This window comes from Python bivittatus, unplaced genomic scaffold (genome assembly GCF_059951505.1).
Source record: "Python bivittatus isolate LINGU-HERP-01145 unplaced genomic scaffold, Pbiv_v1 ctg000080_np1212, whole genome shotgun sequence".
Taxonomy (NCBI): domain Eukaryota; kingdom Metazoa; phylum Chordata; class Lepidosauria; order Squamata; family Pythonidae; genus Python; species Python bivittatus.
Genome location: NW_028277035.1, coordinates 52914600 through 52933058, shown reverse-complemented (window position 1 = coordinate 52933058; position 18459 = coordinate 52914600). Strand labels below are relative to the sequence as shown.

Below are 18459 nucleotides of genomic sequence, written 5' to 3'. Positions count from 1 at the left end.
TTTACTCTTTACTTTTGATGAAGATAATACTTACTATGGAATAAGAAAGTTTTTTTTTCTTTTGGTAACTGCTAGGATAGAAATGACAGAACATTAAAATCAATTGATAGATAAAGTATAAATATTGCTTCATCTTGAAAATTATCTGCAGGCTGAAAATTAAAAGTCTTGATTTATAGGTATAATTTATAGGCATATATGTTATATCTCATATATTTGTTTCAAAACAAAAATGACTATATCTTTAGTGTCAGATTCAGCCGGCACGGCACAGCAAATGCCGCTGCTCAGTTTCACCTAGTCAATTTCACCGGCGCAGGCAGCAAAAAAGGGGAAGTTAGCCAAACCGCAAGTTAATGGGCAACAGGTGGCGGCAATTAACTCTGGCCGAGAGCGGATACATTGTATCACCACCAGCTTCCTTCGAGCGCTGCAGACAAAGGGAAGCGCAGTGGCTCGGAAGCGCAGCGATCAGCGCGCAATTAAGAACTCCTGGCTTTATGCACAACAGGAAAACCCAACAAAGGCAACAACCACACAAACAATAGACGGCAATCAAGAAGACAAAAGAACCGGACTGAATCTGCCATTTGGGCGAGGGGGGATTACTGCGGGTAATTGGTAACTAGGCAACGGGGTAAAGCATGGGAACGGGGAAACTATAAAACACCATGTAAGTTATGCCAAGCCAACCCTGGCTTTGTCTGTACCTACCTTACACTCTAGTAAACTTCTTTGCTGAACCTGCGTGTCACAAGAGTTTCATTGGAGCTGAACGGGGTAAACCTTACATTTAGAACCAAGATGTTCCCTCAAATATACTAGCTAATTTAGCTAAGCTCTTAAAACAACACAACTGTAGTTAACAAAATTTATTGATAGCATCCTCATTAAATCAAAATCTACAACTTATGGCATGTATTATCAGAGATACTTAGTCAGATGATTTAATATTGTATATATCTCTATAAGTACAATTATGTAATCCAATTTTTCTAAATGGCTTTTGCTGTTAGCTCTTACATCAGTCTTCTGAAGTGTTCCCAAAAGGATATGTTCAGTTTTCAATTCATAGCTTTATAAAACAATAAACAGAAAAGAAGCTGATTATTTATTTCTGTGGAATGCTAGCACATTATACGTAATCTTTAAGAATACAGAATATCTGTTAAATGTTAGTCATTTTTATGAACTAGTATGGTTTCTTAAGCATTTCAAAACAAGATCACAAAAATTATGTTTAGTATTTAGAAAAGGAAAATAAAGATTACCAAAATTAAATTCTATCTTTTTCGTGCACCAGTGTTTATTGTTATCTCAATTTAATATAGAGGCAACATAATTTGCTAGAAAAAAAATCTATGTTCTTGAATCATATATTAATTTATTTGTAACATCTTATAACTTTCTAAACACAATATATGTTTAAATATTTGTTGTTATCTATCTGATTAAAATCCATATATGAAGGTGAAATAAAAGTGAGATTAAAAATACCATGTATTTTTTTAAAATAACACTTTTAATAGCCTGAAGTGAATATAAGCCAAGTCTGTTGATTTTTCCCTGTGTTGCAATATGTGTGTATTTGCATGTTGTTTGTTGATAGTTTAGTTGATGTAGACTGCATCCTAGATATATTTTATATTCTGTAACAAACATAAGTTACTTATTAAATGTACTTGAAACATTATAGCCAGAGTGAGCAGTTGGACTTGTGGCAAAGTGCTCATGATATCCACAATGGTTTTGCAGGACCTGAAAAGGTCAGTAATGCCTGTGGGCAAAAAGATGGCGTGATGGACCAAAATCTCCTGAAATGGTATACAGCAGGATGAATTATGGATTATTTCTCAAGAGAGATAGCAAATCTTAAATCTCAGGAGTAAGGTTAGTAAGATTGTGTGAAATCTGATGATGTCTTAAGATTTTAGTCAGTTTTCATTTTTATTTTTTGGAGTCCTGTCAACTGAGAAGATCGTTGATCCTTTTATTATTGATATTATTAATATATCTTTGGATTCAAATTGTTTTGTGGTTTTTAAGTGAACTAATTCCTACTAGCCAGCTGTTTCACTTGAGTATTACTTCAGTATATTCTTCTGAGTCAATGGATATCTCCTAAATAATTTAATATTTATGAAGTGGCAAAATGTGAATTTTGGCAAAAGGTATTACTATATGGATTTTATGTTACACACACATCCCTACATACATACACCATAAAATGGTCAAATGCCTGACAACTGAAATATGGAGAGACTTTTAAACCTACTAATGGTTTTGCTGCAAATCTAACTGGGATTCTGACTAAACTGTAACTTCGAAAATGTATTCAAACTAAAAATAACATGTATTTTAGATAACTTTAGCATGTCATTGCAATTTCAAATATATCAGGATTTAGACATTATCATTATCATACCAACATTATACCAGCAAAATTGTCATGGCATTTGTTTTATTCACCTAAATGTTTCTATGATATTTAAAATATTTTCATAGTCTGCTATTAATAGTTTGAAAATCTGAGAAATACTATTTCGATGGCTATTGAGATTTGCTATATAAAAATAGTTTCTACATGCTACAAAATATATTGATTGGCTTCAGATGATTTACTGCATTTTCCAGTTAATTCTGTTTTCTTTTATAGTTGGCATTATTTTTTTGTTTGTTAGTTTTACTACCTCTTAAAATTATTAATAGAAGTAAGGATCAAGGTAGTTGTCATTGTCACTTCCTCTGGATTCGTGATCATGATTTTCATCTTGTTCTTCATGAACATCTTCTGCTTCTTCATATTCTTCTGGAGTTAGAAATCTTCGGAACACAGGGGTTCTCAATTGGGTTTGTTGATCTTTGCTAATTTTTTGTTCTCCATAATAAATGCTCCGTACATGTGGAAAGCAGAAGAATGCATAGGTGCTTATTGGAGCTGTAAGCTTGTTTTGGTCCACTCGTATATACGTTAAATGACTGAGGTTCAGCGGATCAATAGTGGGACACATTAAAGTAACGTTCATGACTGTAAAAAGACAAAAACAATGTTTGTTAAAGTAGAGATGTTCTTGCCGAATATTCCAAAATACTGTTTTCCTATTATGAGAGCAAAACTGATAACCAGAAATTTTCTATCATTGTTTACTTACTTAAACTGAAACTGATTTTTTCAATTTTTTCATTGTAGGTATTACTTTTCTTATTTAATCTTATCCTAAACATTAGTATTTGAAGTGTTAAAGTGAAATAAATTTTTAGCATTAATAATGCTGAGCTGAAATCCTAAATCCATTTACCTGGTGGTATGTTAAAGGTAAGGTAAGGTAAAGCTCTAGTGAATGTAATAAAACCTCTGTATAGTATATAGTGTATAGATGATAGAGAGGTATATATTATATAGAGAGATAATAGAGCGGTATATAGTGTATAGAGATTGCAGGTGTATATTATATAATTTGTAGTTTTTATATGTACTTGTGCTTTTTGGCATCTAATTCTCTAGGAGTTTTAATGTAAAATAATGAACGATTTTTAATCAGTTTTTCTTAAGATGTTCAGTTTTCTTCCATCTCTTATTTAACAAATGATTCCTGGTTCAACTGTATCTTACAGGAGCAAATAGGACTGAACTTCTGAGACATTGATGTTAAAATGTTTATATTCCCTACAAATGTCTACCTCTTATCATTCTGACTTATGGGTGAATCTAGAAGAACTTTTGACAGAGATAATTTTGAAATTATATGGAAATTGCTAAAAGTTAAAGCAATTATAATTGAAAGGTTTTAAATGCTCAAATATTGTTACAGGCATTTTCTTAGAAGAGGTTATCTTCTGTGGAAGAAAAAAAAATCTATTAAAGATGTAGTATTTCAAAGATTTAAGAGTCCATTACAAGCCATAAAGACATTAAAATGATGTTACATGTGTTACAATGTCATTGCACACAATGTGTGACTTTTGATACAAGTATGTAAATCACATCATTTGCACAATGACATCATAATATGTGTGTCATCATTTCCCCCCACTTGGCCCTCTTTTTAATGCCTGTGTAATGCACCTTTTTAATTAATGTAAAGCTCTTTTGATTAATTCATCTAACTTTGCAGAACTAGTTTGCACCCCTATTTAATTCAAAAGAAAGCGCATGACTTGCAATTTAAGAATTTTCTATAAAACAAATTGTTTACAGATGTTTATCATATTTATATTAAAAATAGTTTTTTAGAAAAGTGACTCTGAAGGTTCAATACCTATATAAGGAGGATTCCTATCTATGTTCCCTACTTGATAACATATGCCAGCAGCAAGGAGGGATTGAAAGGATTGTGCATGTTCAATAGAAGTCTGTATTTAACTTGAATAATGTGTATTTAAAAAAAAAAATTAAGGAGGTATCCTGATGAAATTTTTCTAGAGAAGAAGCCATAATAAGTGCTATTCTGGCTGAATATGACTTTTTCAGCCTGTGCCTGTCAAAACATGAGCTTCATTGGAGGTGAATGAAGGTGAGGTGAATCTACCATAGACTGTATGGTAATAATGCCTGTAGGTAGAAAGGTAGAATTATGTATCTGTATATAACTATGATACTTCAGGGGAAGGTTCACCCAGTATATCAGAGGAAGCTAATAAAGGACTTGAGTTCTCAGGTATCTAAGCTGGGAGAATTTCTAAGCTGTTTCCTTGTTCTGCTCTAATTAGTACTGATGGCAGATGTATGACACTAAAGTCAGATGAAGGAAATGGATGATGATGATGATGATGATGATGATGATGATGATGATGATGATGATGATGTTGATGATGTACCATTGATATAATGGATCTTAGTTTAGCAGATTTGGAAACAATGGACAAAGCCTGCATCTGGAATCACTTCAAAATAGTCCAGATGTATTTCTTTATTTATAGAAAAAAATAAAACAAGGGAAAAAAGATGACAAAAACTGGGCAACAATAAGAAACAAACCTACACTATCTAGAAGGGAGCTTCAGTACCCTCGCCAAAGGCTTGGGTTGAACAGTCAGGTCTTCAAGGCTCTCCAAAACATCAGCAGGGGGGAACTTAATTCCTGAGGACAAGCACTGCAACAGAGAAAGTACACTCCAGGGTCCCAATAGATGGCATTGTTTAATCAGTGGAACCCAGAGCATGCCAACCTTTCCAGATTGAATCAGTTGGGCAGATACTATGGGAGATAGACGGCCCTACAAGTAACCAGCACTATGCCATGTAGGGCTTTATAGATAACAACATCTTGAATCACACCCAGATGCAAACTGGCAACCAGTGCAGCTCATGAAACGGGTTTTATATTGGCATGCCGAGGCATGCCCATCACTGACTGTGCCACTGCATTCTGGACCAATAGAAGCTTCCAGGTAGTTTTTCAGTGCAGCTCCGTGTAGAACACATTGCAGTAGTCAAGCCATGAGGTGACCAGAGTGTGAGTGACTTTCTGAAGGGCCTCCCAATGATGATATAAATTGATGCAAATGAAGTAAATGGATACTCCCTTTCCATCACATGGTCTGTTAAATTGGGGGTTTACTTTATCAGTATTACTATATTTATTATACTATATATAAAACACTAATATTAGTAATCTTAATGAGGATGTCTACTACTTCATTAAGCTAGGTTCCTCAATCATTGATATGGGACAAAAAACAGCATCAGATAAGATTTTAACTGAGGGTTTGAGAAATTGTGGCCATATTTTACTAAATACAGTATAAACTGTATGCCTGTATCTATCTGTATCTATCTTGTTTTGCACAACAAATCCTACTTTAGGGTTTGTTGATATTGGAAGATATAGATTTGCATATATATCTTTTTTCAAATGTCAGGATACAATTTTTAGATGAATAAGGCAGATAATCCCTCCTTCTCATCTTCCTTTCTTTGCCAGTTATATATGTATAAAGGCCAAAGCGGTCCCAGTGATAATAGGAGCACTTGGGGCTGTGACTCCTGAGCTGGGAGAGTGGCTCCAACAGATCCCAGAAACAAGATCAGAGCTCTCTGTCCAGAAGAGTGCAGTGCTAGGATCAGCTAAGTTACTCCGCAGAGCCCTCAAACTTCCAAGCCTCTGGTAGAGGACCCAAGATTTAGGAAGATGCATACCACCCATAGGGGTGAGGGGATTTTAACCAGAAGGCTAACTGCAACATAGGAAATATATTGGGTCACAGCTCCTATTATACTGTATTTAGTAAAATATGGCCACAATTTCTCAAACCCTCAGTTAAAATCTTATCTGATGCTCCTATCCCATGTCTGATACTCTAGTTAAAATACCATATGATTGTTAACTAATTTAGTGCCATATGTGTTTTAGCATAAGAACCTTTTAAAAACTAATACACATTTTACAGTGTATAAAATATATTTCAAGCAAAGGTAAATGTTAGAAAAACTACATTTATAAAAGCAATTAAACTAACCTTCTATTTCATTATCTTCTAAGTATAAATGTTGTAGGCTTCTTGGAATATAGAATATTTGTTTCAATTTGTTATGTCCAAGATTAAGTTCCAGAAGATTAGAAAAAATAAAAGCATTATACGGAATTTCTTGGAGATTATTGTGTGACATTCTCAGAGCAGTAAGATTTGGAAGATTGTGGAAGTAATTATCTGGAATGAAAGAAATTGAGTTATTTTCAAGTGAAAGATACATAATTGAAGGTGGTAGATCTGGAAGCATAGACTCTAGTTTGTTGTTGCAGAGGTTAATCTGCATTAGGTTTCTCATGCTTGAAAAGCCTATTCCTTTGAGCTGGGAATCCTCAAGACAGTTATTGCAGAGGTCAAGCATTGTTAAATGCATTAAACCTTCTAAGGCTTTGCTGTGTGACTTGGAAATTTGATTGAAACCCAGGATCAACCGTTCTAAGCTTCTGGGTAAAGGGAATGGAATTTCTTCTAACTCATTATGATGTAAATGAAGTTGCCTGAGGTGTGCAAATTTGGCAAATACACCATTGTCAATCTTATGAGACTTGATTTTGTTGTGGCTGAGATCAATTTCTCTCAAAGCTGTAGCATTAACAAAGGATTCCAGAGGCACTGCTTCAATCTCATTATGCTGCAGATAAAGGTGCTGGATGTGAGCAGGAATGTTTGGTATTGTCAGAAGCTTGCGATGATCACAGTACATGGATACTGGGAAAGTAGGTGGACAAAAGCATTCTTTGGCACACTCGACAGGTATGGTGGCGTAAGGAATGTTATATTCTACATGAGGAATCTGATGAAAAATAGATGGATATTCACTATCCACTTCACGTTCATATTCATCCTCAAAATCATCACTGTCATATTGGCCAAATACTGATACTTCAAAAAGAAGAAAAATAGTTAACAGTTGGATTGGTTTTGCCACATTCATTTTCTGCATATTGTATCCTGCAGAAAGAAGAAAACAAGATTAAATATGTTGACATTAAAAAAGATGATAATACTGGAAATACTGGTATTTATGCAGTTAGCAGAACAGTGTTGTCTTTGTTTTGTCTAGAACTTAACACTTCTACATATTTAAGATTTAAAATCATTCTAAGCTTGGAATTAAAATTCTTTTTCCATTTGTACACAATTTGAATACGTACAACATTCAGTAGACTTAGTTAAATACTGTAGCATTGAAAAGATTTGTTAGTGCTTAGTGACATGCAGAAGATAATGCATACAGCCTTCATATTTAACTTATTTTAGGACTCTGTAAATATATTTTCCCATTGTCTGTTTTAACCTCTTCTTTCAGTTAAAGTTCTCCAATATGAGTGTTCAACTTAATAGCATAAACTGTTATATTTCATATTATAAACATTTGTGTTAGCACAATAAGACACTGAATACTATGTGTCCTTTGGAATTTCTTTGCCAATGAAAAATGGCTGAAGTTTTAAAGTATATTGTTCTAATAATAGTAAAGTTTTATAAAGTACTTCCTGTCAGGCTATATTTATAGTCCAAAAAAAAAAAATCTGGACAACCACTAGATGGAAGTAAAGATTTACAGTATTCTATATTTCTGTGCTGCCATCTAGTAGACATGTGCATTTTTTTGTAGATCTAATTTTCTGTGTTTAACAGAAATACACAAAAACTTAAGTAAATCAGGAAGTAGATTGCAAGATTTTTCTTCTACTATATGGTTTAAAGGATTTTATGTATGATATTATTCTGTGCACTGATTTTTGTATCCACTTAAATTACAAAATGAAAAAAACAATACTGAGCAATGTACAGGAAAAACATAATCCAAGCTTTATTTGGTGGTAACAATAGAAAGAAAATAAAAGAAAATAGAGATATGGTTGTCACAGAAGAATTTTGTACCTTGTTGGCATTCTAAACTAAGTTGATGTAACCCCTCTCTGGCTGGGCTTTACAAAAGATGCAATATAAAGATAATACAAAGTCTGTTCTCTCAGATAAGAAATACAATACATAACTAAGAGAAATATATAGACTTGTAAAGAGTTCTTCTTGTTTCTACTTGTGACTCAGGGTTCATCACCCCATTTATTCTTCAGCTTGTAGGATATAAGGTAAGCTATTTTATCTAGGAGAAAGCTTTATCTGGTCAATGAAAATAAAGCCGAAAGGAAATCCAAGGGCTCAAACCCAGAGTCCAGCAAAGAAACTGACAGCTAAGTAGGTGACAGAAGACTAGTATCTGTGAGCACTTAAGATAGGAGTTGATTAATTAACAAGAGCCAACATGGATATATGCTGAACAAGTCATGCCAGACTAACTTGATCTCCTTTTATGATAGAGATACTAGTTTGGTGAATTGGGGAAGTGCAGTGGATATAGTATATCTTGACTTCAGCAAGGCTTTTAGCTAAGTCTCTCATAGCATCCTTATTGTCAAAATGGTTAAATATGAGTTTGAGGACAGTTAGGTGGATCCATAATTGGCTCAAGGATCATACTCAAGGAGTAGTTATAAATGGTATCAAATCTGTCTGGAGAGACATCTCAAGTGGGGTGCCATAGGGGCTCTGTCCTGGGCCTGTTGCTGTTCAACATTTTTATAAATAATATGGATGAGAGAGTCAAGGGAATGCTTACCAAATTTGCAGACAATACGAAGCTAGGAGAGATGGGTAATACTTGGGAGGACAGGAAAAGTTTCAGAAAGACTTCAACAGGTTAGCACAGTGAGTTGAAACAAAGAATGAAATTTAACAAAGAGAAATGTAAAGTCATGCATCTAGGTAAGAAAAACACAAACATATACAGGAGGGGGAAATCTGACTCAAGAGCAGCATATATGAGAAGGACTTGGGTGTACTAGTGGATAATAAGCTCAACATGTTCCAACAGTGTAATGCAGCTACAAAGAAGGCCAATGGCATCTTGAAGAGCATCAAGTGAACTTTAGAGTACAGATAGCAGGAAGTAATTTATCCTGCTCTACTGTGCCTTGATCAGACCTCACTTGGAGTATTGTGCTCAGTTCTGCACACCCCGGTTTTAAAAAGATATCAATAAAACTGGAGCAAGTCCAGAGAAGTGCTACCAAGATAGTGAAAGGACAGGAAACCAAGTCTTACAAGGAAGGTTCAAAGACCTAGGTATGATTAGCTTGCAAGAGAGAGGTTGAGAGGGGACACGATAGCTGTCTCCAAATATGTGAAGGGCTGTCACATTGTAGAGTTGTTGTTAAGTCGTGTCCGACTCTTCGTGACCCCATGAACCATCTTGCGCCAGGCCTTCCTGTCCTTCACTGCCTCCCTGAGTTTGCTCAGTTTCATGCTCATTGCTTCAGTGATGCTGTCTAACCATCTCATCCTTTGCCATCCTCTTCTCCTTTTGCCTTCAATCTTTCCCAGCATCAGGGTCTTTTCCAAAGACTCCTCTCTTCGCATTAGGTGACCAAAGTATCTGAGCTTGAGCTTCATTATCAGTCCTTCCAATGAGCAATCAGGGTTGATTTCCTTTAAGATTGACTGGTTTGACCTCCTAGCAGTCCAGGGGACTCTTAAGAGTCTTCTCCAGCACAACAGTTCAAAGGCATCAATTCTTCGGCGCTCAGCCTTCTTTATGGTCCAGCTCTCACAGCCATATATTACTACTGGAAAAACCATAGCTTTGACTATGCGGATCTTTGTCGGCAAGGTGACGTCTCTGCTTTTTAATATGCTATCTAGGTTTGCCATAGCTTTCCTCCCAAGGAGCAAGCGTCTTTTAATTTCATGGCTGCAGTCTCCATCTGCGGTGATCTTGGAGCCCAAATAAATGAAGTCTGTTACTGCTTCCATTTCTACCCCTTCTATTTGCCAGGAATTGATGGGTCCAGATGCCATGATCTTAGTTTTTTTAATGTTGAGTTTCAAGCCAGCTTTCGCACTCTCCTCCTTCACACTCATCAAGAGGCCCTTTAGTTCTTCTTCACTTTCTGCCATTAGGGTGGTATCATCTGCATATCTGAGGTTGTTGATGTTTCTCCCTGCAATCTTAATTCCGGCTTGTGATTCTTCCAACCTGGCATTTCTCATGATGTACTCTGCATATAGGTTAAATAAGCAGGGTGACAGTATACAGCCTTGTCGTACTCCTTTCCCTATTTTGAACCAATCGGTTGTTCCGTGACTGGTTCTAACTGTTGCTTCTTGGCCCGCATACAGATTTCTCAGGAGACAGGTAAGGTGGTCTGGTACCCCCATCTCTTTAAGAATTTGCCAGAGTTTGTTGTGATCAACACAATCGAAGGCTTTTGCATAGTCAATGAAGCAGAAGTAGATGTTTTTCTGGAATTCTCGTGCTTTCTCCATGATCCAGCGAATGTTGGCAATTTGATCTCTAGTTCCTCAGCCTCTTTGAAACCCAGCTTGTACATCCGGTAGTTCTCAGTTCACGTACTGCTGAAGCCTAGCTTGTAGGATTTTGAGCATAACACTCACAGGGTAAACCAGATAGGAATCACAACCAAATGAGCTAATTCTATTTTATTGTAAAGCTACATTGACAAAATCTTGCAAGTCTGAAAGTACAATCCTCCCCTCCCATCTCCTTTACAACCCAAGAAAGTAGAGAGGTCTTTTCTGAGCCTCTTGCCCCACCCACTATCCAGTTGTGGGCTATGCTGCCTCTTATCTGACCATTCCCATGGCAGAGTCTCTTTGCCCAATCTCCCAAGGTCTTTCCCACATACCAATATGCAGTAAGAGCTGTCAATCAGTGGAATACCACTTATGGAGTGATTTCTTCCCCTTCACTAGGGATTTTCAAATAGAGGCTAGATAGTCATCTATTGGGGATGGTTAATGAATCCTGCAATGTGCAACGGGTTGGATTTTATGACCTCTTAGTTATCATCCAACTCTGGGCTTCTAGCGAATAGATATTTTTTGTTCTCAGAGTCTCACCCAAGTTCAGAACAGACCATCAGACTGGTGCTTATGAAATTCCTTATATACAAGTAGTAGTGCTCTTTTAAAAACAAAAGTCAATGGTTAGCAGATAACTGAACTTGCACCCTCTGATTCTGGTGCTCAGCATCCTTCTGAAATAAGAGTAATTTTTGTCTTACTAGTCTCCTATCCCAGAAATAGAATATTTGAGATTGACCTATAAATCACCCAAGTCAAGAAAAGTTTTCTTTAGTAGGGATCTTATAATGTCATTCTTTAGGCAGGAGGAACATACCCCACAAACAAGTAGGCACTGGTGTTCTCCTTAACCATTGGGCTGCTCCCATCCTTGCTTATTTAATCAGCCAGGAGGGCAAGAATTGAGTAAGCCTTTATTTCTCTACACAATTTGTCCACATCCTTGAGAACTGCCAGCAAAAAAGAAAAATCCAAAATATTGGGACAGACAATTCCTTAGGTTATATCCTTATGACTTGCCACAATCCTGGAATTCATGTTTAGGTGTATCCAGTCAACTTATTCTGCAAAGAACACTGCAAGTTTTCCAAGCTGCCTCACCCCTGCTGTCCCTCATATCTTGGAGAAGAGGCTGCACAATACTGAGGTAGCCTCAGGGTTCCTAATAGCAAATTTCACTTCAGAGAATCCAATTTTTTTCTTTTTTGAAGAACATATTTTCATAATCTAAAAATTTGGCATTTAAATCTCATGTGGATTCTAGGCAAAGTAGATATATGAGCTGAAATGAAGACTAGAAATACAAGTTTGTGGAGATCCTAGGAAAAGTTTGGAGCCAAGACTTTAGAGGCAAGGCTGTAGAAATGCAGCATTTAAACTGGAATACGAGAGAGGCATCTAGTAATTAAGAAGAGACCAAAAGAAAGATTTATCTATTTAGCTTCCTTTCCTAGGTATTATCAGTGCTCAAAGATCAGGGCCCAGCAATTTTAAAAAACGCAGCTATGCTAATTGCAAATATTACACTAAATATATAACAATACCAAAATAGCAACTTCAAGAAGACTTGAAGAAAATGAAGCTAAAGAAAAGATGGCATGTAAGAAGAGTTTATTGGTTTAAAACAAGAGAAATATGCTGTTAATACTGAGATGACTAAAATTAAGTAATAAATGAGGTGAATCAGATTAATTTATACAGGAACAGCAGAGATTAAACAAACCATTGGTAGTAAAACATCAAGTTGTAAAGAAACATAAGTTGAAGAAAGTAGTAACTGATACAGGTTTGAATTTGATTTTATATATTTTGAATATTTACAATTAGAGTTTTTGGTGGAATACTGGTTAGCAAGAGGAGGTAACATAAAAGCAAAAAACAAGACAGCTGAACTTTATATAATTTGCCATGTTGCCTTGGGAATGCTTTTCTTTTATGTAAACAATGTTTAATGAAGAATGATATAATATTCAGCAAAAGCAACAAAATATTTTAATAATATAGTGTACAAAGATAAAAAACAGAGTCGAAGCCACGTCAGACAAAATCAGTGATTTATTGTTTTCACTTTTTGAAATAGTGAAGTTAAAGTTGCTTGACATGCTTTCCAATTTTTCTAGATTGTAGAGTCTGATGTTTAGTTTCGTACCGTTGTAGCGTGGCCCACTTTGCATTTTGGCACTTATTCTCAAAATTGGGCAAAAATATCACACTTTGCCAGAATTCACAATTCAGTTAAAACAGTCTTTATGATATCTCCACCTCTTGGTTGAAATGATCATTTCTCTTCACCATTATAAAGGCTTAATTTCTTCAGAATTCTTCTCTGTTGTTTTGGGATTTTTTTTAACCCCATAGGTTAATATATAGGAACTTCAATCATATGCACTATTGCTCCAAAATATTGCATTAATACATTTAAAGATATGCATTTATTCATACAACTTGTGTTATACTTGTCAATCCTTGCACTCTCTATGTTGTTTTCCTCATCGCTGATTTTGGATTACAACATTCATGAACAACACTATTTTTAAAGTATTAGTAATTTATTTAAGCATAAGAATGCAGAGGCTCCAGAAGTCAGGGAAATTGTATTTTCTTTTAGCTGTCCTTCCATTCAAAATAAGTTATTACTATCCTATAATATAAATTGAAATGGAACTATTGCAATGTAACTGCCCTTGACAGTAGAAATATTACTTTTTAGTCTCATAAATTGAGTAAAAAATTAGTTAACTTAGGAAGAGAGAATGCATAATGATGGGCAAAACAGCTAGCATAGTTAAAGGACTAAATATTATGCAAGATTGTGTTCTATAAATCAGTAAATGTCAAGTCAAGATCAATATGTACAAGCTGAAATTCTGTAAATATGATATCAAACAGTTAACTTCAATATCAAATAGCACAAGCTCTTGCTTATATACAAAAAATAAGTCTTTATTCCCTCCCAGTGTTCAACTCTTAGATGCTAAATCAATACAAAAGTATTGATTTACAAAAGTAAATCAATACAAGAAACATGGAAAAATAATCTAAACAGGTAATAATTTCTTTCTAATTCAGATAAGAAAGTAGGTTTGTTTTCTATTCAAGCAAATGCCCACTATTATTTGCTCAAATAATAAAAAAGCAAGAGCAAAAGTTTCTAAGCAGAATATAAATTAGGAAATTAATTGAGACATAGATATATTAATTTATAAACATTCACTTTTGTAGCTTTTGGATAAATTCTGTTCCTTGCAATTTTCTGTAATAGAGGTATTAGGGAACTCTTTCATATACGTAAATCAGAACAGTCTCTATACCTTTTATTATAAAAGTCTATAACATGTATTTCATGTATCCTGGGAGACAGGAAATATTTTTCCTGGAATGTTTTCCTTTTCTTCCTATGTTTTTTTCTTTGTTTAATTCATTTTAATCACCTTTCCTAAAATTATTAAGAAAATTAATGCTTACTTTTCAGCATAGCTTCTCTAAAGCAAGAAGATAAGTACACTTTTTTCACCAGCATTGCTACCAAAAACACTACCCACCCACACACTCCCTCATGTCCAAATCAGTTTCCTCATGCCTCATGTTTTCAGTATCTAGATTTGGCCACGTTATCAGCTTTGAATATCTCTAGAAGAATTTTTCATTTTGCTTTACTATCTTTTGAGCTTGAACTGATTTTCAAAAAAATGAAATGCTTTACCAATTGCATTAAAAGAACTGGAAAAGTGTAACATTAGTTTAATTTAAGAATATGAACCATTAGATCTAAATATAAACCACTAGATGAAGTTGAGTCCTGAATAACAGGGTAATAGCTTGATGTCTGCTCCTTCAATGGATAGTAATGCAGACAAGCCTGCATCTCCATAACTAAAGCAGTATCTTGTATTAGATGAGCAAAGCAAGGCAGTCAGCTCTGTTCCTGTATACTTCACCTTCTGAAATATATTCTTGTCCTCTCCAAAGTCTGTTCTGGATGCAGCTGAGCAATAGGCAGGCTTCCTGGAATAGTGGCTTAAGAGAACTGGAAAAATATCCTGCTGTAGTGCTACACCAAAGCAGCTAGGCAGCAGATTCAAAGCTATGTTAGTGCTGGAACAGGGCAAGATAGGATTCAACTGTAGCTAATTCTTAGGAAATTTGCAGTACTTGCAGAAAACAGTAATTTTACTGTTGTCCAATAATCTGTTTTTTACCAAACCTATGCAGAATAATCAGGAGTCTCTTAAGAAGTCTCCATACAATGTTTTTACTTCATGCATAAATCAGACTAATTTATAAAGGATTTATATTTATTATAAGGTATGTCCTTTTAGTTCAAAGTTGTATGATATTACTAAGAGTAAAATTAAATAACAATAGTAGATAAATTGGTTTGAAATATATTTATATAGTAATCAAAGGCACATTACCACAAAGTTAATAGAAGTTTTAAAAACAAATAATTTCCTACCTGAAAATTGTTTGGTGGTTTTCTGCCAATGAATATGCCAGGGAGTCTAGAAGGTGATGCCCTCAAGATAGGTGTTGTCTTGTACATATAAGCATTTCATGAAGTATAATTTTTCTGCAAAAGGTTCTGGAGAATGAAGTATTCCTTGTTGAACAGAATAGATTATATGAGTAAGGGTATAATTTTACTCTGGTGAAAATATGTGGCTTAACTCTCTTTCTCTAATTTTTGGTTTGAGGTGTGGTAGGAATTTCCTTCATTGGAGGGGATGGCTAAAGATTATTTTTAGCACTGACCATCAAACTATATTTGTTTTCTTGTCAGTGCCAGTTCTTACGTTCATTGAATTTGTTTACTCCATGAAAGTCCAGTGAAAATATATTAGCATCCAATCTTTTGCAAGGGCATTTCATGTTAGTATTTTAAATGGTTAAATATTTGACATTCTGATTGTTGAGTTTTGTAGCTCTTACAAACAAGCATGAACTTTTTTTCTGTTTCTTGTTAGTTGTAACAACTGAACTTAACTGAGTCACTGAGTGTATGAGCTTATTTTGTGAAAACACAAGTAACAGCTAACATAATTGTGTTGACAGTGTAATTCTATGTATACTTTTCAAACACTAAGTAAACCTTATTTCCTAATAAGTAAAGTATGTTTAGCCTTGCAGCTCTAATCTCATTAATTTCAGAGCTGGATGTTAAGTTAGTCATGATTAACTTTTTACGTCTGTCTGTCTGTCCGTCCATCTATCCATCCCAGGTGTATAGGCTGTTCCAATCAGAGTTGACTTGAGTGGTGTATAATTCCCCATCCATAATTCAGAATAAAAACAAATAAATAAAAACAAAAGCAGGATACAAACCATATAAAATACAACTGATAAAATCACATATATAAGACCCTAGGAATAAATCACAGTTAACCCTGCTATAGTTAAAACAGCTTCCATTGCTAGAGAGAACAAATTGCTCCACCCCCATGGCCTTTTTAGCCAAATTTTAATAGACTTTGTGGATGCCAAAAGGGAAGAGGCAATCTGAATGTCCCAGGAGCTGCTATACCAAAGAGGGGGGCAGCAATAGAGAAAGCATGTTTCCACAGTCCCTGAGTGATGGGACTTAGAGAGAGCTTATCCTACTTAAGGTGGGCAGATGTTATTGGGAGCGTCCAGACTCATAGATATTCAGGCCCTGAACTGTGAAGGATTTTAAAGATGACAAGTAGCATCTTGAGTTGCTTCCTGAAGCCAACTGGTAGCCACTGTAGCTCCCAAAGCAGCAGCGTTATATGGGCACAATGAGGAGCACTATGATTATTTGAGCTGCTACATTCTGGATCAGCTTCCAAATGGTCTTCAGGGGCAGCTCTACGAAGAATGCATTGCAGTAGTGCAACTGAGTAACTAAAGCCTCAGTAACTGTGAGTACAGCCTTCTGTTCTAGGAGGTGCCATAACTGACACAACAGATTATGCTGTGCAAAAGCCCTTCTGGCCACAGCTGCTACCTGCTCCTTGAGCAAGAGCTGTCATTTCTAGAGGTACAAACGAGTTCAATATAAGAGAGCCTGACCCTGACTAGAACTATAGATGGCATCTCTCTGGAATCAGGTGGCTTTCAAACTCACCATCTTTGGTGTACACTGTCTTTCTGGGATTAAGCCTCAAATTGTCCCTCCCCATCCAGAGTCCTCCAGATAGCGTTCAACAGCATCACCTGTTTAGTCTATGGTCAAGATGTACGGTTGAGTATCATCAGCACACTGATAATACTTAATGCCATATGAACAGTTGACCTCACCCAGAACCTTCATGAACAGGACTGGAGAGAGCATCAGACATTGTAGCATCCCACAGCTGAGGAGTCTGGGATTTCAATCTTTCCCCCATATCCCACCAACTGGAACTGCTACTTTAGGAAGGAGGAGAACCACCTTTTAAAGCAGACTAGAACAATACCAGGAGTATTTCAGTAGCATATGTGAATGAATTATCTGGATCTAATCTCAGGATTTTTGGTGTGGTTAATTTACTATTTTATGGCAACTGGACTTCTTTTCTTTTTGGTGAAAGACGTTTTGTTACTTGTCCAAGCAGCTTCTTCAGTCTAAAAAGTTGGTTGAGGAGGACCCCATTAAAAGTCTTCCAGGGTGGCTGTGTTTCTTACTAACATGATGGGCTTGCTGAAGGGACAATAGGAGATGTGATATTAGAGTCTTTGAGATGTAGATGTCTTACTCCTATTCCCTCACTCATCCCCAAGGGGATGTTAAGTGTTGCCTTCCTGGTGAACTTTTGAACTGTTCTTCAGGGGACTGATGAAAGGGCAGCATGGAAAATGGGAGACAAGTTGTGTCTGAGGCCTCCACCTCAGGTGGATTTCCCACTTTGGCATAAATGGATTCCTTCACTCCTCTCTCAAACCACCTATCTTCTCTGTCCAAAATGTGAACATTATTGTCTTCAAATGAGTGTCCTTTTTCCTTTAGATGAAGGTAAACTGCTGATTCTGGTCCTGTGTTGTTGCTCCTCCTGTGCTGGGCCATCCTCTTGTGTAAAGGTTTCTCCAGTGTACAGCTCTGAACACTCCTCACTGCACTGGATTGCATATACTACATTACTCTTCAAGGTGTTGCTTGTTACCTATAAAGCCCTACATGGCATAGTGCTGGTTACTTGTGGGGCCGTCTATCTCCCATAGTATCTGCCCAACTGATTCAATCTGGAAAGGTTGGCATGCTCCGGGTTCCACTAATTAAACAATGCCATCTATTGGGACCCTGGAGTGTACTTTCTCTGTTGCAGTGCTTGTCCTCAGGAATGAGGTTCCCCCTTGCTGGTGTTTTGGAGAGCCTTGAAGACCTGACTGTTCAACCCAAGCCTTTGGCGAGGGTACTGAAGCTCCCTTCTGGATAGTGTGGGTTTGTTTCTTGTTGTTGCCCAGTTTTTGTCATCTTTTTTCCCTTGTTTTATTTTTTTCTATAAATAAAGAAATAAATTTGGACTATTTTGAAGTGATTCCAGATGCAGGCTTTGTCCATTGTTTCCAAATCTGCTAAACTAAGATCCATTATATCAATGGTGGCTCATCATCATCATCATCATCATCATCATCATCCATTTCCTTCATCTGACTTTAGTG

The 18459-nt window shown here is 36.0% G+C and overlaps 2 protein-coding genes across 8 annotated transcripts in view; one reads left to right on the top strand and one right to left on the bottom strand.

Moving 5' to 3' along the window:
* Positions 1-18459, top strand: part of CENPP (centromere protein P) — a 176630-nt gene that overhangs the window by 38778 nt on the left and 119393 nt on the right. The window lies entirely within an intron of this gene.
* OMD (osteomodulin) lies at positions 809-15559 on the bottom strand. Of its 4 annotated transcripts, XM_025166911.2 has the most exons (4): positions 14326-14376; positions 6460-7422; positions 2691-3028; positions 809-1075 (listed from the first exon to the last, which is right to left on the bottom strand). In XM_025166911.2, exons 1-3 carry the CDS (start codon positions 14333-14335, stop codon positions 2703-2705), a joined length of 1299 nt encoding a protein of 432 aa, XP_025022679.1. In that variant the 5' UTR covers positions 14336-14376; the 3' UTR covers positions 809-1075; positions 2691-2702. The 4 variants fall into 4 exon arrangements, with proteins under 4 accessions (XP_025022679.1, XP_025022678.1, XP_025022681.1 ...); XM_025166910.2 differs by having other exon boundaries at positions 823-3028; positions 14326-14374; XM_025166913.2 differs by lacking the exon at positions 14326-14376 and adding an exon at positions 15317-15559 and having other exon boundaries at positions 824-3028.

Excerpts from the sequence above, each read along its gene's own strand:
- OMD (XM_025166911.2), bottom strand. Across the intron at positions 3,029-6,459 it reads AGAAGATAATGAAATAGAAG|TCATGAACGTTACTTTAATG; the intron begins GTTAGTTTAATT and ends GTCTTTTTACAG.